The following is a 20,404-nucleotide window of genomic DNA, read 5'->3' as shown; positions in this document are numbered from 1 at the left end:
TGAATGACCACAGTTTTTCCAAATAGTTGAAAGTGGGGAATTTATAAGAAATAAAATGCCATTAGATTATTCTTTCCTGACCAGTATTTTCCATTCTGATAGACCCCCTTTTTTATGATAAACATATCAAGTATTCAAGCACTGCTCTTTTGTTGTAGAGAGTAGTGAGCTGGAAATCTGAATCTCAAAATTCTAGTCTCAGCTATGTCTTCAAGTTGTTACGTGACTTTGGGGAAGTCTCTCAACTTTATTTTCCTCATTACTAAATATAACTCGAAGCACTGGCCTCTAAAATGCCTTGGATAACAAGAAGATGCCATGATATGAAAACTCTTTGCATTCTACAATGTTGTGTGTATATATTATTAACTTTAACATTATTTTGCTAATGTGATTTTTTTATTTTGTATTTTATTATGTATTCCCTTGGGGCTTTCTGATGGCTCAGACAGTAAAGAATCTGCCTGCAGTACAGGAGACCCAGGTTAAATCCCTCCATTGGGAAGACCCCCTGGAGAAGGGAATGGCAACTCCCTCCAGTATTCTTGCCTAAAGAATTGCATGGACAGAGGAGCGCAGCAGGCTACAATCCATGAGGTCACAAAGAGACACAACTGAGCGACTAAGCACACACGCACACACACATTTCCTTCACCTGCTCAACCCTCTGCATGCAACCAGTCTCCCCACCCTTGCTAGGCCGCTACCTTACTCAGCCCTGAACCCTCTCTGGGTCCCCACCTTGCCTAGCCTCCTACCTCAGTGGGCCTTAAATAGCGAAGAAGAAAGGAAGGAAGTGTAGGAGGGAGAGGGCATAGGTGATGCATTTTATTTTAAACTAATGATCGCAACCTCCAGTCCATCAGGTTTCCCTAGTAAATATCCCACCCTCAGAAATGTCTTTTATTCTCTCCCCGCTCTCCTCAAACTTTCTCCTCCCTGGTGCCTCCCATACAGGCCCCCTTTCTCTCAGCTGATGGACTGCAAGTACTTGTTTTAAAAAATTTAAAAAAAAAAAAGGTCAGAGAGCTAGCTGAGCTACCCAGTCTATGATAATGTGTTTAAAGCAACCCAAACTGACAGAGACAGTGACCTCTAAATTTCTGTTTCTAGGCTAGATTACTCCCCTGAGTTCTGGACTCATAACCAACTGCATTTGTTGCTATTTCCAACTAGAACACCAAAAGAGCACACACTTATCAATCATTCTTCCCTCAGTCTTCCCCATCTCTGCAAATAATAACACCATCTTAATTGTTCAAGCCAAAAAATCACTAAAATCACACTTAACTCTTTTCTACATCAGAGCCATCAGTGATTCTTCATGGTTTTACCCCCAAATTATCTCTCCTCTTGTCCAATTCTATCTTCACTGCCACCACCCTGACCCAAACTAACCCTGGTATTGTTTTGGGTTTATTTGAACCAAACAGGACTAACAGGTCTGAGAAGAGCTGAAAACTGGGAGAAGTCATCACAGGCTCTGAGTTAATGAATGTAAAAACCAAAAACAGGTGTATCAAGAGATCAAATAGTGTCATGGCCATCTAGCACTGTGGACTTCAGAAATGCCCAGCAAATATTTCCTTCCAGAAAGACAAAATCTTACCTGAAAAGAAAACTGCTAGACTGAAAAACCAAATTGGGCAGGGAAGTAGCACTGGGGGTAAGGGAAAGAAAAGGTTCCAAGAGTAGGGAGCAGGGGAAGGTGCCAGATGAAAAACTCAGAAAATTCTGCAACAGCAAAATACAACATCTGAGGTGAGAATACCACCTTGCCAGGCAAGCCCCACTGACCTGTAAGAAACAACAGAAAAACTTTTCTGAACCAAGCTCCACTCCGAATGACAGAGAAATAACCGTATCTTGAGCCCTTCACTGTAACGAGCGAAATCCCTCAAGCCATGAAGCTGGAAAAGGTACCTAGGGCATTCCTTCTCCACAGAAATGTCCTCACAGTAGTCCAGGTCAACATATTTCATTTAAACGTTGGAAAGGAGGAGGAGACGATGATCTAACCATACAAAGTGTTACAAGAGAAAAATGAACTAAAATACTTTGATAAGAAGACACCAAAAAAAATGCAAACACAAAGCAAATTAAAAGCTCTAATGTAACACTTCAAACAAGGCTGAAAGAGATTAAGAAAACAGTTAAAACTTTAAGAAAAGTTAAAATGGACTTCCCTGGTGGTCCAGTGGCTAAGACTCCCTGCTCATGATGCAGGGGACTTGGGTTCAATCCCAGGTCAGGGAACTATCTCCCACATGCCACAATTAAGACCCTGAACGGTCAAATTAGCTTTTTTAAAAAGGAAAAAGCAAAAAGGGCACAAAACAAAAAAAGAACTCTGGAATGAAAAGGCCAATTATGCAGCTGAAAAAGACGGTAGTCAATTCCAAGAAAAATAAAATATAATAGAGTAATGAAAAAGTAATTCAAATTTTTACTCAAAAATATTCATTGGGCATTCATTGAACATCAAATTAGAGCCAGACATGGTTACTAAATAAAGACCTTGACAGATATAGGGGGGAAAAAATAGTAAAAGTAAACAAAATCAAATTATTAAAAGGAATACAAGAGAGTATAGGCACCATAGAAAGAACAGGATAGGAAGGAGAGTAATGAAAATATTCCAACAAGAGTAAATTTACACCTTGCGAGTAGGTGATAAAAGATGAGCAAAGAAGATCCAAATACAAAGCAGGGGACTTCCCTGGTGATCCAGTGGTTAAGAATCTTCCTTCCAAAGCAGGAGATGTGGGCTCCATCCTTGTTTAGGCAACAAAGACCCACATGCCTCAATAGACCCCTCAAAAACACCCCCAGCAATGGATGCAGGGGAACTCAGCGACTTAGCTGGCTCCTCTGGGAGTATAATGTATGGCCCTCTGCAGGCAAGAAATAGGCCAAAGGAAAGGATAACCATCAAAGGCAGGGTGAATGTCCAAATCAAATCAATATACCACAGATCGCCTGGAGAACAGAGTCCCTAATAACAAGGGACTCCAAATGGTCCCCAGGCCCTGGCAAATATTGAACATCCTTGTATACCTCATGCCCACAAGCACCACAAAGGGAACTGCAATACTCCTGCCATTTTACTTGAAGGAAACTGAAGAAAGCTGAGGCTCTGAGAAATGGATTTGTCCAAGGTTACTCTGGAGCCCAGTCATCTCTCCTTCCAGGACTGAGGTTTGAAACACCCCACCCCCCTTTCAGGGAGCTGGAATCCAGGAGAAGCCTACTGGGTGGGGGTGGGGGCACGCGGCACATAGGTGCTGCCTTCCTGGAGGGGCCAAAGATGAGGAATGGCGTTTACCATAGATCTTGAAGGGAAGAAGGGAATCCCAGCCTCAGGGTATATGAGAGAATATGCAGGTGACGGTGGGCACAGGCCTCACTTGAAAAGTGAGGTTATTGTCCTGGTCTGATAGGAAAGGGGGTAATGAGTGGTTTCTAGGCAGAAAAAGAGGGCATTGAAATGGGTGATCTCAAAGGTTCCCCTCCATTTGGGAGAATGGAGCTCAGCAGCAGGCTCTGCCACAAGGGGACCTCATCTCTCATCTGGAGTGGCCTGAACCCAGCACCTGTGAGCGCCTCCCCAGGCCTGCTTGTCTTGCCCTCCCAGGTCTCCCCACCACACTTCACTCCATTTCACTTCCCGCCCAAGGTTGCTGGCGAGGTGGGAGCAGGAAGTGAGCCCGAACGGCACCCCTCAGCTGGGCACAGCCCAGCAGCCTTGTTTTCATTGCGTTGCTGTCTTCCTGCCGGATGCAGGGTGCTGCAGGCCACCTCCTCCTCCATCACTAATTCATGTCAGCTGCATCCCAGGGAGGCACACTGCCTACTGATGAGTGATGAGGAGTCTGGTGTGCTATAGTTCATGGGGTCACAAACAGTTGGACACAACCGAGCAAATAACACACACACCACACTGCTTTGTATAATGTAACATTAAGTGGAGTTTTGAGGTTAAGAAATGGAAGGAAGTCCACTTGTATGCTTATTAGACTGCATTAGTGTATCCATATCCAGTCATTATGACCTTCCCTGAGTTCCAAAGGGCAAATGCGAAAAGTTGCTAATAAAGTGAGCTGCAGTCAAGAACCCACAAGAGGCAAGATTAAAGGGACCAGATAAACTCATCAAAAGTAGGAAACCACCCACCTGAGATGAGATTAAGGGAGTGCAAGCCCCGCCCACACACTAACCTTGTCAGACCCCCACCAGTATAAAAACCCTCAAGCTCTCTCCGGTTTGAGACTCATAGGTTCTCAAGGCAGAAGCCTGGTGCATCTCCCTTTGCGTGGCGAAGTAGTAGAGCTATTCTTTTCTACTTCACCCAAAACTCTTGTCTCCGGGATTTGATTCGACACGGAAGTACAGAGGAGCTGAGCTTCCAGTAACAGAAGTCGGTTGCTGAGAAGAGTGTGCTAGACTAGCTCCAGGAAAAGACTGAACACTTTCCTAGGCAATCTCCATTCTGAAGGTTTTGGTTCACCAAGAAGAAAGTGAACATCATGGATCGGAATGATAGCCTCTCTCCATTTGACCGGTATCTGGCCTCCCCTCAAGGGGCCATGAGTCCTGGAATCCCTGTCTTCAGTCCAATGATGCATTATGGCACAGGACTGACTCCGCAGCCAGTTCAGAGCACCGACGGTCTGTCTACTTTGGAGGAGGAGCAGCAGCAGGCGAAGGTGGCAACAGGTCAGCTTTCGACAATGTCCCAGCAGGCAACCCAGGAGGCCTCGGACCAGACACCACCGCTCTTCAACTCACATCCTCTTATGACCGCACCCTTGCTGGGTACCACTCCCCTGTATCCATCCCCCATGACTCCCATAACCCCCATGACTCCTCCCATGCCAGCCTCAGAGATCACTGAATTGGTGCCGCAGCTGCACAATATTGTATGCATGGTGAATCTTGGTTGTAAACTTGACCTAAAGAGAATTGCCCTTCTTGCTCGAAATGCTGAATATAATCCCAAGAGGTTTGTTGCTGTAATCATGAGAATAAGAGAGCCCCGGACCACTGCACTGTTCTTCAGTTCTGGGAAGATGGTGTGCACAGGAGGCAAGAGTGAAGAACAGTCCAGACTAGCAGCAAGAAAATATGCCAGGATCATACAGAAGTTGGGTTTTCCAGCTAAGTTCTTGGACTTCAAGATTCAGAACATGGTGGGGAGCTGTGACGTGAAGTTCCCCATAAGGTTAGAAGCCCTTCTGCTTAGCCACCGACAGTTCGCCAGTTATGAGCCAGAGTTATTTCCTGGTTTAGTCTACAGAATGATCAAACCGAGAATTGTTCTCCTTATTTTTGTTTCTGGAAAAGTTGTGTTAACAGGTGCTAAAGTCAGAAGAGAAATTAATGAAGCCTTTAATAACATCTACTCTATTCTAAAGGGTTTCAGGAAGATTTCATAATGGCTGTGCTCCTGCCTCCTCCACCCACTTGTTTTTTTTTTTAAACCAATTGATTTTGGTGTATTTGTTGTGTTGTAGATGGTCCCATGTAGTGAGAGGTTGGACTTGCGGTTGTAAATCACAGTTCCAAGTGAAGCTCTCCTGCATGTGTACCCCATAAGGGTGCCAAGAAGGGATACTATTTCTGCAGGAAGAACACCAAAAGTGTTATTGTAAGTTGTTGAAACTGTGTTACTAATCGGGCAGTAATGTCTATTTATATTTATATTTTAAACATTTCATGCTTTTTAAAAAAGTTTTTAAAAATTCTTTTATTTTACTGATTGATTTTTGACTGTGCTGGTCTTTGTTGCTGTGCACAGGGTTTCTCGAGTTATGGTGTGTGGGCTTCTCCTTGCTGTGGCTTCTCTTGGTTCAGAGCATGGACTCTTAGGTCACTTGGGCTCTGTAGTTTTGACTCACAATCTTAGTTGCCCTGAGACATATGTGGAATCTTCCTGAATCACAGATCAACTCCTGTGCCTTGGCAGATTCTTAATCACTGGACCTCCAGAGAAGTCCACTTGCTGCTTTTGACAAGTTGGTTTAATGGACAAAACTTTGTATTAAAGCCACCTCAACAACTGATTAGACTTTATTTTGCTTAATTTCTTCCCCATAATCCAGAGTTCTGTTTTGTTTTGTTTCTACCAGGAAAAGAAAAATCTGTTTTGAAAGGTGTTGTTTTCTAATTAGAAACCCTTAAGGATTATTTTTCTACCAGACACATTCGCCTTTTCAGTATTTCAGGACAAAAAAGAATGTTTGCATTCGTATTAATGAACACAAATAGCTGCACATATCTTTCTTCCTTCAGAGTACTCTGTAGAATAAATGCTGTTTATAAAAGTGTTAAGAAACAAACCAAAAAAAAAAAAGCCCAAAAGCCCAAAATGGAGTCCCTTGGGCTAAGCCCCACTGTGATTAGTTTAGGCCCCTCCCAGGAGTAGAATTTTAAACCAATCAATCTAGAATTACCCGATCAAATCCTGTGATGTAATCTGCCTAAAGCCCCCTGCCTTTCTCTAAGGGAGGTGACCTTGCCTAAAATAATCCAATCTTAACTTCCTCTTCCCATCTTCCTTCTGTCTATGAAACCTTCCATTTTGTTCAGGTCCTCAGAGTTCTTTTCTATTTGTTAGAAGGGATAACTGCCAGACTATCAAATGAAGCCAATTAGATCTTCCAGTTTACTCAGTTGAATTTTGTTTTTTAATGTAACAAAAGCAGCACTACAGAACAGTGAGAAAGATAGATTTTTCAATAAATGGTGTTGAAAAAATATAATATCTGCAAGGGAGAACTAATGACATAGAATGCCTGCCTCACAGCTTGGACAAAAATCAATTCCAATTGAATCATGTATCCATGAAGCTTTTTATAAGACATCCTGTGAGAATATATCTTTATGATCTATGGCAATGGTTTTCAGTCTGGGCCAATATTGCTCCCCAGGAGATATTTGACAATGTCTGGAGACTTTTTTGGTTGTTAAAACTGGGGGGTAGGGACTTCCTGGTGGTCCAGGAAAGTTAGTTACATAGAACTGAGTGAACTGGTAAATATGGTTATAAGTTTCATGGCTTCTATCTAAAAGATTACTGGTTTAAATTTGTGTTTTCCAAGAATAAGGAAAATCTCCCCCTTAAACTAACTATGACTTACAATAATTTGGTAAATTATACCTTTGTAAGAAGAATTGAAACATTTATCTTTTTCTCTATATTTGGTTGATCCTGCGAATGCTTGTCTCAAAGATTAAGCCATGCATAAGTTGTGCACAGTTTGGACAATGAAACTATGGATAGCTCATTAAATCAGTTATGACTCCTTTGGTTGCTTGACTATTGCAACTGGATTAAAACTAGTTATACTAATCATCTTTTTAATTTGTTCTTTGTTTTCAAACTGTTTGTGCTCTGTGCCTCCCTGCTGCACTTTGTCTTTGTCAGTGGTACTGGCTGCATTACTTATATTTTGTCTAATTTATAAGACTGTTGTCTCATGTAATACCAAGTGTGTAACCAGACCTCCAACAAAGCTTATATGACTAAAAATATAACATAAAATAAATGTAACAGTTTGATTCTAGGTATGGGAAGAAGCAACAAGGGAAAATGTCTGCTGGATCATAATTAGGCACAAGATCCAGAGAATTTTTCATTATTGCTGGGGTCTAATCTAAAATTTAGCACCTGGAGTGGCATATCAAGAGCTTTCACCCAATCTGGGATGAGCCTCCCAGCACCATGAGACAAAATTTGATCATGAAATGTCTCCCAAATGTTGATCAAATTTCCAACCAAGAGGGGAGAATGTGAGAAATGGAATACTTCCTGCCCTGTCAATCATCAGCAATTTCAGCCCTCTAATGTGAGCAGATGAGCCCTGAGAAAACAGAGGAAGGAGAATACCTGCCACCAGGCAGTCATCAGATTGCAGCCACTACCTGTGATGAACCCTGAGGAAATTCAGGATATGAAGATACAGGATACAGGCCCCAGATAGCTAAGGTACATATCAAGGAAGTAATTTTAATGAGCCCTGACTCTTTCATCTTCCCATACATAGAAAAGCACATAATTCCTTAACTTGAGATGCTGCCTCCTGCGTTATATGTCCAATATTTCTAAGTCTACAGGTGTAAAGTAGACACATTCCAAATAAGAATGGAAGAAGACAAATATCAACAACTGGAACACCGACAGCAGACACTCTTGGACGGATCCATCTGATAAAGCACTTAGAACAGTCATCACTCCGTTTTCCCACAAGACTGTGGAATGGACATTGACAATGGGGAATTGTAGCAGGGAAGAGCCAATTCTGACTCCAAGATGGATCTGTTTCTTTGACTTTAACCCTTGTTTTTGCTGCTTTTGTTATTATAATCATATAATCATTCCCTGTGTCAGGGAATCCTGCCCCTCTACCTGACTGTTAAAGTGCCTTTGTTAGAATCTGACCCAGCCCACCTGTGAAACTGGCACCCAGACCTGGATAAGATGGCTAGTTTGAGACATTAATCTGCTATCCTCTCAGTCAGCTGCCTTTCTGAATAAAGTCATATTATTTGCCCAAACACCTTGTCTCTCAGTTAATTGACCTGTCATGCAATGAGCAGGCTTAGACTCTGTAACATACAGAGTTCCCAGGTTTGGAGAGCCTTTCTATCCCCCATTTCTTGTAGGTAAGTTTCCAGCCTCCGTGGCCTTCCTTGAGTTCCAAAAGGTGGATTTGAACAGTAGATAAATTAAAAGACGCTTGCTCCTTGGAAGAAAAGCTATGACCAACCTAGACAGCATATTAAAAAGCAGAGACATTACTTTGCCGACAAAGGTCAGTCTAGTCAAGGCTATGGTTTTTCCAGTATTCATGTATGGTTGTGAGAATTAGACCATTAAGAAAGCTGAGCACTGAAGAATTAATGCTTTTGAACTGTGGTGTTGGAGAAGACTCTTGAGAGTCCCTTGGACTGCAAGGAGATCCAACCAGTCCATCCTAAAGGAAATCAGTCCTGAATATTCATTGGAAAGACTGATGTTGAAGCTGAAACTCTAATACTTTGGCCACCTGATGCAAAGAACTGACTCACTGGAAAAGACTCTGATGCTGGGAAAGATTGAAGGCAGGAGGAGAAGGGGGCAACAGAGGATGAGATGGTTGGATGGCATCACCAACTCAATAGACATGAGTTTGAGCAAGCTCCAGGAGTTGGTGATGGACAGGGAGGCCTGGTGTGCTGCAGTCCATGGGGTCACAAAGAGCCGGACACAACTGAACAACTGAACTGAACAGAATCAAGGGAAAGAAAGTGAAAGTGAACGTTGCTCAGTCGGGTCTAACTCCAGCCCCATGGATTATACAGTCCATGGAATTCTCTAGGCCAGAATACTGAAGTGAGTAGCTTTTTCCTTCTCCAGGGGATCTTCCCAACCCAGGGATCAAACCCAGGTCTCCCACACTGCTGGCGGATTCTTTACCAACTGAGCCACAAGGGAAGTCCAAGTATACTAGAGTGGGTATCCTATCCCTTCTCTAGCAGATCTTCCAGACCCAGGAATTGACCCGGGGTCTCCTGTGTTACAGGCAGATTCTTTATCAACTGAGCTATCAGGGAAACTTCAGCTTCAACTTCAACTTGAATGGCTGAAGTTGAACGGTTCTATGAAGACCTACAAGACCTTCTAGAACTAACACCCAAAAAAGATGTCCTTTTCATTATAGGGGACTGGAATGCAAAAGTAGGAAGTCAAGAAATGCCTGGAGTAACAGGCAAATTTGGCCTTGGAGTACAGAATGAAGCAGGGCAAAGGCTAATAGAGTTTTGCCAAGAGAATGCACTAGTCATAGCAAACACCATCTTCCAACAACACAAGAGAAGACTCTACACATGGACATCACCAGATGGTCAACACTGAAATCAGATTGATTATATTCCTTGCAGCCAAAGATGGAGAAGCTCTATACAGTCAGCAAAAACAAGACTGGGAGCTGACTGTGGCTCAGATCATGAACTCCTTACTGCCAAATTCAGACTTAAATTGAAGAAAGTAGGGAAAATCACTAGACCATTCAAGTATGACCTAAATAAAATCCCTAACGATTATACAATGGAAGTGAGAAATAGATTTAAGGGACTAGATCTGATAGAGTGCCTGATGAACTATGGATGGAGGTTTATGACACTGGACTGGAGACAGGGAGTAAGACCAACACCAAGAAAAAGAAATGCAAAAAAGCAAAATGGCTGTCTGAGGAGGCCTTACAAATAGCTGTGAAAAGAAGAGAAGCAAAAAGCAAAGGAGAAAAGGAAAGATATACCCATTTGAATGCAGAGTTCCAAAGAATAGCAAGGAGAGATAAGAAAGCCTTCCTCAGTGATCAATGCAAAGAAATAGAAGAAAACAATAGAATGGGAAAGACTAGAGATCTCTTCAAGAAAATTAGAGATACCAAGGGAGCATTTCATGCAAAGATGGGCTCAATAAAGGACAGAAATGGTATGGACCTAACAGAAGCAGAAGATATTAAGAAGAGGTGGCAAGAATACACAGAAGAACTGTACAAAAAAGATCTTCAGGACCCAGATAATCATGATGGTATGATCACTCACTTAGAGCCAGACATCCTGGAATGTGAAGTCAAGTGGGCCTTAGAAAGCATCACTATGAACAAAGCTAGTGGAGGTAATGGAATTCCAGTTGAGCTATTTCAAATCCTAAAAGATGGTGCTGTGAAAGTGCTGCACTCAATATGCCAGCAAATTTGGAAAACTCAGCAGTGGCCACAGGACTAGAAAAGGTCAGTTTTCATTCCAATCCCAAAGAAAGGCAATGCCGAAGAATGCTCAAACTACTTACTGCACAATTGTATTCATCTCACACGCTAGTAAAGTAATGCTCAAAATTCTCCAGACCAGGCTTCAGCAATACATGAACTGAGAACTTCCAGATGTTCGGCTGCATTTAGAAAAGGCAGAGGAACCAGAGATCAAATTGCCAACATCTGCTGGATCATCGAAAAAGCAAGAAAGTTCCAGAAAAACATCTATTTCTGCTTTATTGACTATGCTAAAGCCTTTGACCGTGTGGATCACAATAAACTGTGCAAAATTCTGAAAGAGATGGGAATACCAGACCACCTGACCTGCCTCTTGAGAAACCTATATGCAGGTCAGGAAGCAACAGTTAGAACTGGACATGAAACAACAGACTGGTTCCAAATAGGAAAAGGAGTATGTCAAGGCTGTATATTGTCACCCTGCTTATTTAACTTCTATGCGGAGTACATCATGAGAAACGCTGGGCTGGAGGAAGCACAAGCTGGAATCAAGATTGCCAGGAGCAATATCAATAACATTAGATATGCAGATGACACCACCCTTATGGCAGAAGGTGAAGAGGAACTAAAAAGCCTCTTGATGAAAGTGAAAGAGGAGAGTGAAAAAGTTGGCCTGAAGCTCAACATTCAGAAACTTAAGATCATGGCATCTGGTCCCATCACTTCATGGGAAATAGATAGGGAAACAGTGGAAACAGTGTCAGACTTTACTTTTTGAGGCTCCAAAATCACTGCAGATGGTGACTGCAACCATGAAATTAAAAGACGCTTACTCCTTGGAAGAAAGTTATGACCAACCTAGATACCATATTAAAAAGCAGAGACTTTATTTTGCCAACAAAGGTCTGTCTAGTCAAGGCTATGGTTTTTCCAGTGGTCATGTATGGATGTGAGAGTTGGACTGTGAAGAAAGCTGAGTGCCGAAGAATTGATGCTTTTGAACTGTGGTGGTGGAGAAGACTCTTGAGAGTCCCTTGAACTGCAAGGAGATCCAACCAATCCATCCTAGAGGAGATCAGTCCTTGGTGTTCATTGGAAGGACCGATGCTGAAGCTGAAACTCCAATATTTGACCACCTCATGCGAAGAGTTGACTCATTGGAAAAGACCCTGATGCTGGGAGGGACTGGGGTCAGGAGGAGAAGGGGATGATGGAGGATGAGATGCCTGAATGGCATCACCGACTCGATGGACATGAGTTTGGATAAACTTCGGGTGTTGGTAATGGACAGGAAGGCCTGGTGTGCTGCAGTCCATGGGGTCACAAAGAGAACAGGACTAAGTGACTGAACTGAACTGATCCGGGAAACCCTTAATCAAGGGAGAAACAGCCAAAAAAACACCTGAGGCAAGATTAAAGGAATCAGAGAAACACATCAAGATTAGGAAACCACCCACCTAAAATGAGATTAAGGGAGTACAAGCCCTGTTCACACCCTATTCTTGTCAGAGACCCTAGCTTTGACCTGCTGTTATAACAACTTTCAAGTTCTCTGGCACATAATTTTTCAAAACATAGGCCTGATGTATCTCCCTTTGCCTGTCAAAGCAATAAAGCTATCTTTTTCTACTTTACCAAAACTCTGTCTCTGGGATTTGATTTGGTGTGTGTGTTCAGTTGTGTCCAACTCTTTGAGACTCCTTGCTCTGTAACCTGCCGGGCTCCTCTATCCATGGAATTTTCCAGGCAAGAGTGCTGGAGTGGGTTGCCATTTCCTACTCCAGGGGATCTTCCCAACAGGTTTTGTATGTCTTGAATCTCCTGCATTGGCAGGCAGGTTCTTTACCACTGAGCCACCAGGGAAACACCAGTGCACTCAAGACCAAGCTTAAAGATCCCGCATGTCACAGCAAACACCCAGTGAAGATCCATGTGCTGCAATTCAGATAGCAAAAAATTGATTAATTCAATTAATTTAATGTATTTAATTAATTTAAAAAACTTGGGGTAGATGTTGCTATTGTCATCTAGCTGGTAAAGAAGAGGGATGCTGTCCAACGTTGTATAATGCACAGGACAACCTCTACATCAAAAAGTTACCTAAACTGAAATGTCAGTAGTGCTGAGGTAGAGAAACTCTGGTCTAAGGTTAGGAAATCACATCTTAAATATGACACAAAAAAGTGCTGTTTAATTATTAACTTTAACAACATTAAAATTAAGAACTTCTGTCCATCAAAAGATACTGCCAACAGAATGAAGATGCAAGGCACAGAGTAGGAGAATTCATACACACAGAGCCAGCAAAGAACTCACTTGAGAGCTCGAGAAAATCCAAGTGGTCAATAGATATTAGGAAAGGTACTCAGTATCATTGTGAGCATGGAAATACTATTGATTCTAATTCGCGGCAATTAAATGCAGAATTTAAAGTCAGACAATTCCAAGTATTAGAAAGAATGTGAAGCACTCAAATGATTCTGGGAGGATTTAACCTCTTGATAGAACCTCTTGAAAAACAGTGTCTGATAAAAAACAGTGTCCCACAGTGTGGAACTGTGTCTGATAGAACTAAATGTGCCACACCATCTAGACTGTAATTGTAGACATTCCTCTACTGGGTATACAGGCTATAGGAATGCAGGCTGAATTATACCTAGAGATGTATGTAAAAATATACATGACACTGTTGTTTAAAAATGGCCCTGGACTGGAAACCCTCATGATGCCCACAAGTGGATAAATGAACTGTGGTTGTGTATGTATGTATGTATATTTTTTTCATAGAATGGAATATCATACCACCATGAAAATGAGTGCACTGTGGTAAAATTCAGAACAAAAGAATTGTATGTGATATGATTCCATTTACATAAAGTTATAACCAAGAAAATGGTAAAACTATCATAGTTTGAGATTTACACTTGAGTGATAAACTATAAGGAGCAAGGATGAGATGACCATAAAAACCACACAGTTGGGGAGTTAAGATTAAGAAAGAAAGGAGCCAGGGCATGGCAGTATTTTATTTACCAACCAAAACTGTATTTTGATAAACTTTTCCTTTGTAATAAATCATCATGCTGTAGGTTCACATTTCTGCTTGTGTGCTATATTTTATGATTTGAGAATGGCTTGCTTTATTTTTAAAATATTTCAAACTAAACTCTTCAAACAGGATAGAATAATAAGGTTTAGATTTGAGACTGTGTCCCAAGGTGATGAGCTTAAGTGTTCCTGAAATAAAGAAAAAGTGAAAGTCTTCAGTCCTGTCTGACTCTTTGCGACCCCAGGGACTATACTGTCCATGGAATTCTTCAGGCTAAAATACTGGAGTGTGTAGCCTTTCCCTTCTCCAGGGGATACTCCAACCCAGGGATCAAACCCAGGTCTCCCTCACTGCAGGCAGATTCTTTACCAACTGAGCCACAAGGGAAGCCCTAAGTGTTCCTAAATCACCTTAAATGCTCTGGTTGGATTTCTTTCTCCTGATAGCCAGGAGCTGTGAGATGGTGAGATTCTAAAACCTGAAATCCCCAGGCAAAGAGGCGTGGCTTCCTGCTTCCCAGCTTCCCTGCTTCCAGGGGACCTGGCAGAGAAGTTTGAGCTGCGAAGAAGTTGGTATTCTTCTCCTGGAGCTGAGTAAAACCTACCCCTGGCTAGGGATCCCTTCCTGCCTCCCTTCCTCCCTTCCTTCCTTCCTTCTTTCCATTTGAGGTACTAGGCAGGCAAAACTCTGCTCTCTGTGGGCCCACAGGTCTTCTACTTACATGACCCCAAAGACTTGTAGGCTCGAGAAATAAGGGTTCCATCTGTGGAAATTTCTCTCAGTAAACTTGTGCATGCATGGTGGTGATTCCAGGTTAAAGGTGAGCCAAATGGGTTGCTTTTTTTTGTTTGTTTTGCACTCCTGTTTGATGGCTTTGGGCGTGCTAGCTGGGAAAGGTGGTGGCTTGAGGGGCAAACTGGAGGATGCTGGGTGGGGAGCATGGCTGAGGCAGGTAGGACTCCTTGGATCTGGGCTTCCCAGGGCACCTGGACTTGTGGGGGTGAAGTGTGGAGAGAAGTCAAGGCCCTTCTTCCCTCCCATATTCATTTAGCAAGTATGTAATTAGGCATCTACCTTTGCCCAAGTGGCGTGGTGGTAAAGAATCTGCCTGCCAGTGCATGAGAGACAAAAGACTTGGCTTTAATCACTGGATCAGAAATATTCCATGGAAGAGAAAATGACAACCTGCTCCAGTATTCTTGCCTGGGAGAGTCCATGGATAGGGGAGCCTTCTGAGCAACAGTCTATGTGGTCACAAAATTCAAAGTTGGACACGACTGAGCGTGCATGCACTTAGGTCAGCACAATTTGATATGAGACAGCAGTGAATAAGGAATCTCTGCTGGGTGAAATATTTCTTTTTCTTTTCAAATTTTTGTTCTTGCTGTTAGCTGCACTGGGTCTTCGTTACTTTGCCCAGGCTTTCTTTAGTTGCAGTGAGGAGGGGCTACTCTTCTTGCAGTTCATGGGCTTCTCGTTTCGGGGACTTCTCTCATTGCAGAGCACAGAATCTAGGGCACATGGGCTCAGTGGTTGTGGCCTTAGCTGCTCCACGGTATGCAAAATTTTCCTGGACCAGGGATGGAACTCGTGTCCCCTGCATTGGCAATCAGATTCTCATCCACTGTGCCACCAGGGAAACCCTTTTTACTTTAAAAAAGTTATTTTTTTTTTTTTTTTAAATTTTTTGGCCACTCTGCACGGTATGTGGGATCTTGGTTACCGAACCAGGGATCCAACCCACACCCCCTGCAGTGGGAGCACTTGGGTTTAACTACTGGATGGCCAGAGAATTCCCTTGGTGAGGGGTTTCTATCAGAGGGTGGTTAAGATGAAAAATAGACCAAATTTTTCAGTTTAAAAATGTATGTCAGATGCAGATGTATGTCAGATGCAGCATCCAGCATCACCCAGGGCTGCAGTCAAAAATGCATCTCAGGCCCCACCCTAGACTCACTGGATCAGAATCAGCATTTTAACAACAGCCAGAAGTGCTGTCTTAGGTACGTGCCCTAGAGAAAAATAAATCAGGGGACAGACCTAGGGTGTCCCGGGGTTGGGGAAGGGACAGTCAAAACTGGGAGAAGATGATATTCAAATTAAGGTTGAAAAAAAAAAGGAGAGTCTTCCCCTGGGATCCACAGTCCAAGAGGCTGAGCTAGAGGGTGCCCACGCATCCCCTCTGGCAGGGAGAATGAAGGCTAGAAAGGAGGAACAAGGGGAGGCTTATCAGAGAGAAACTAGAAACTTAAGATAAGTGAGACTACCAATAGTGGCTGGGCTTTGTAGGGACCCTTGGGGGTTTGGGCTTCCTTCTTTTTCTTTTTTTTTTTTTAATATTTATTTATTTGATTGTACTAGATCTTGGTTGCAGAACACAGAATCTTTGATCTTCACTGTAGCATGAGGGATCTTCCATGGCAGCATGTGGGATCTAGTTCCCTGAATGGGGATTGAACCTGGGTCCCCTGCATTGGGAGCTCAGAGACTTAGCCACTGGACCATCAGGGAAGTTCCCTTGGGCTTCCTTCTTAGGAAAGAAGTATACCCAAGGGATTTTGACCAGAGGAGTGATGGCTTGATCAGGATTACATACAGTCAAAAAATTATTTTGCAAGTGTTCTGCAAGATAACACATTTGCAGGAGACTTAGAAAATACAGAACAAGGTTACATATAATTCCACCATATTACAATTGTTTTTTTTAAGTAGATAAGGTTTTAGGTTGGAGTTTAAATATCAAACTCTCAAAAATTAATGTAATGAATATACAGAGAAGTAGAAGGATATAGCAGTCATATTTTCATAATTTAAAAAATAAAAAGTTTAGACAAACAAAAATAACTATTCTGACTGCTGGTTTGGAAACAGACTCATCAAGCAGAAGCTAGAAGGCCAATTAAGAAGGGACAGTGAGGAGAAGGAAATGGTAAGCCACTCTAGTATTCTTGCCTGGAAAACCCCATGGACAGAGGATCCTGGTGGGCTACAGTCCATAGGGTCACAGAGAGTCAGGCATGACTTAGCAACTAACACTTTCACGCTCAGGATGGATTTTCTAGCCCCAAGTCACCCTTTGAGGAACTGCCTCATTTTGTACCGCTTTGTGTAAACATAAAGACTATTGTTTAAGACCACAACAACAAAGCTGTGATACAGCAGAGATGTGGTCCCGCCCCCTACAGGAGCAGCTTCCATGCAAAGAAATGCTCCCTTCCTGGATGCTTTTTGAGTGTGTGTGGCTCCAAGGGGCACCTCAGGCATGTGTGATCTTAGTTCCCTGACCAGGGGTTGAACCCAGGCCCCCAGCATTAGGAGCAGGGGAGCCGTAACCACTGAACCACCAGGGAAGTCCCCAGTCCTGCAGAGCAGGCAGGACTTGTGATGGTGCTGCCCGGTGAGGTAGGGAGCAGCGAGTGTCTAATAGGGTTCTGGTCTGAATCATGGAAGGAGGGACAGGAATGGAGGGAGGTGGAGAGCCGGAGGCAGTTCGAGCTCCCCAAACTCCCTACAAGTTCCCTGGGAGAAAAGTGGACTGGAATCTCCATCTCTGAGAGTGAGAGCAATGGGAAGGGGGAGGGAATGTTGTGCGCTCTGAGCAGAAAGAAATGTCTTCGAGGACTTGGTTTTAACCGGATGTGATATTATTATTTATTTAACAAATTTTGCTTCCTACTCTATGGTGTAGCCAAGTTTGTCTTAATATAGAGCATCCCAACTAAAAACAAAGCCAGAGGACCAGAGATGAGGTGGAGGAGTGGGCTGGAAAGGGATAACCTAGCAGACCATGAAGAAAGGGAGAAGCTGATGGGGGTTGGGGGTAGAGACCAGAGGGAGCATGGATTCTATGAAGGCTGGGAGGGTAGGGTGCAGAAACGGAAAGGCAGGCAGCAGTTGCAGCTGGTACTTGAGACTGAGGAGTAGGTAGAAGTCAGACGTGGGTGGCCTGGGGACTTTTGTGTGTGTGTGTGTGTGCGTGCATGCTTGCTCAGTCAGTCCTGAGTGACTCTTTGTGACCCCATGGACTGTAACCCGCCAGGCTCCTCTGTCCGTGGAATTTTCTAGGCAAAAATTCTGGAGTGTGTTGCCACTTCCTTCTCCAGGGGATCTTCCTGACCCAGGGATCCAACCATGTCTCTTGCAACTCTTGCATTGGCAGGCAGGTTCTTTACCAGCTGAGTCATGGGACAAAGGACAATTTTAGCGCAGTAAGAAACAGAGGGACTTGGCTGGAGGAGACATCCAGTTGTCCTTTGGTCTGTGGGAATTGGTCCCAGGATGCCCCTGCCCCCATGCTCAGGTCGCCTGTATAATGTGACTCAGGCTATGAATACAGTCTGGCTCTGGTATTTGCGATTTCACATTTGTAGATATGGAGCATAGAGTGCTGGCTGTAATCAGATTGACTTTAAAAAGACTTCTCTGGCTGCTTTTCCCTGGAGAAGGTTTCAGGGGTGGGTGAAAAGGGATGGAGGCTGATATGTGGCACTGGTGAAGAGACCAGGGTTAGACTGGGTAGGTGGTAGCCAGGAAGAAGGACTTTAAGTAGCTTCCAGGGGTATGTAGTAGGTAAAATAGGCCAGGCTTGGCAGATATCACAGTGCATACATTTTCTGTGTATGACTATATCCAAGCCCTATGTAAGCAGGGCCTGCTTTCCCCAGCCCTGTCCCCTCCCACCCACCTCCCAGTGGACAGGTTTGGACCACACCCCTCTCTTACTAGTGCTTGTTAAGACTGTTTATGTTGCATACTTAGGAGGCGTGGTGGTGATTGTTTAGCCGCTAAGTGGTCTGACTGTTTTGTGACCCCCATAGACTGTAGCCCGCCAGGCTTCTTTGTCCTTCACTATTGACTTAAGTCAAAAGCATGAGTAAGTGGCAGCCTGACTCCAGATCCACACCTGCACAGAGTTGTAACCTGCCTGAAGGCTCTCAGATCCCACCTATGCCTTGGGCGGGGGGACGAGGGTGGGGGGGGGTGGGGGGGGGCGGGTTGGGGTTTGAGTCCTTTCAGGGACTTTGCATTCCACCCTTCTTGTGGCTCAGGCAGTAAAGAATGCAGATGACTTGGGTTTCAATCCTTGGGTTAGGAAGATCCCCTGGAGAAGGGCGTGGCAACCCTCTCCAGTATTCTTGCCTGGAGAATTCCATAAACAGAGGAGCCTGGAGAACTACAGTCCCTGCTATCACAGAGTTGGAAATGACTGAGCAACGAACACTTTCACTTTCATCCTCCCACAATGAGGAAATGACTGGATGGCTCTCTGAAATCACCTCACCAGAATCCAGAATCAGTTTGAACCCCCCACAAAAAAAGCTGAACCCCTCTCCTACAAATTCAAACCCCTCTCAGATTTTATTTAGGGGAGGAAGTTTTCTTCCTGACCAAGAATGTTTCAGGAGCAGATCCTTCCCAAGGAGGAGGGCCTTAGCCTGGCAGCCCACCTCTGGGCCAGCACCCTGCTGCTGCTCAGCAGCACACTCTGTGTGACGCTATGGACCGTAGGCTGCCAGGCTCCTCTGTCCATGGGATTCTCCAGGCAAGAATACTGGAGTGGGTTGCCAGGCCCTCCTCCAGGGGATCTTCCTGGCAAAGGGACTGAACCTGCAGTCTCTTGCACCTCCTGCATGGGCAGGCAGGTTCTTTACCACCAGCGTCACTTGGCAGCACCCTACAGTGCCCCATGGACCCAGGCCGCTCGGTCAGTGTCTGCAAAACACTGCTGCTTTGTTGACCATAGCTAAAAATTAGGAGGACCTAAATTTTCAGGGATCTGATTTTTTTTAAGCGAATTATATATATAATTTTTTTTTTAGCCGTGCTGGGTCTTGCTATGCACAGGCTTCTCTCTAGTTGCTGCTGGAGGGCTCTCTAGTTGTAGGGTGTGGGCGTAGTTGCTGCATGGCATGTGGGATTGTAGTTCCACCACCAGGAATCAAACCTGCATTGGAAGGCAGGTTCTTAACCACTGGACCACCAGGGAAATCCCTGTTTGTTTTTTAAAGAATCATGGTCCATGCCTGTTCTGTCACACCAAGAAGCTCCCATAAAGATAAGGTACAAACTCTGTGCATTGAAGTAGAAAATGAGTCTGAGTACATTGTTTGGGAAGAAAAGCTGAGTTGCAAACCAGAATGCACAATCTGACCTCCTGCCTGTTTGATCAGAGTTTTAGTCCTCAGGAACACAGTAATATAGAGCATTCCTGGTGGCTCAGACAGTAAAGAATCTGCCTGCAATGTGGGAGACCCAGGTTCAATCCCTGGGTTGAGAAGATCCCCTGGAGAAGAAAATAGCAACCTACTTCAGTATTCTTGCCTGGGAAATCTCAGAGACAGAAGAGTCTGGCGAGCCTCAGTCCATGGGCACCCCAAAACAGTCATATGTCCAGTAGTTACCTCTGGAGAGAGAAATCAGCTCAGGTTTTTTTTAAGGGAATTTTATTTATTTTTGTTTATGGCTGCGAGGGGTCTTCATTGCTGTGCTAGGGCTTCCTCTACTTGCAGTAAGTGGGGGCTACTCTTTGCTGCAGCGCATTGGCATCTCATTTGCAGTGACTTCTCTTGTTGCCGAGCACAGGCTCTAGAGCTCCAGT

General features: G+C 43.9%; 1 protein-coding gene across 1 annotated transcript; it reads left to right on the top strand.

Annotated features, from left to right (window-relative positions):
• The first annotated feature begins 4,526 nt into the window (after positions 1–4,526).
• LOC133065537 (TATA-box-binding protein-like) lies at positions 4,527–5,435 on the top strand. The gene has a single exon (XM_061156270.1). It carries the CDS (start codon positions 4,527–4,529, stop codon positions 5,433–5,435), a length of 909 nt encoding a protein of 302 aa, XP_061012253.1.
• Positions 5,436–20,404: the final 14,969 nt, after the last annotated feature.

The sequence above is a fragment of the Dama dama genome, chromosome 11, assembly GCF_033118175.1.
Source record: "Dama dama isolate Ldn47 chromosome 11, ASM3311817v1, whole genome shotgun sequence".
Classification (NCBI taxonomy): Eukaryota; Metazoa; Chordata; class Mammalia; order Artiodactyla; family Cervidae; genus Dama; species Dama dama.
Note: the sequence above shows the minus strand (reverse complement) of the source record. Positions and strands in the feature narration are given on the sequence as shown.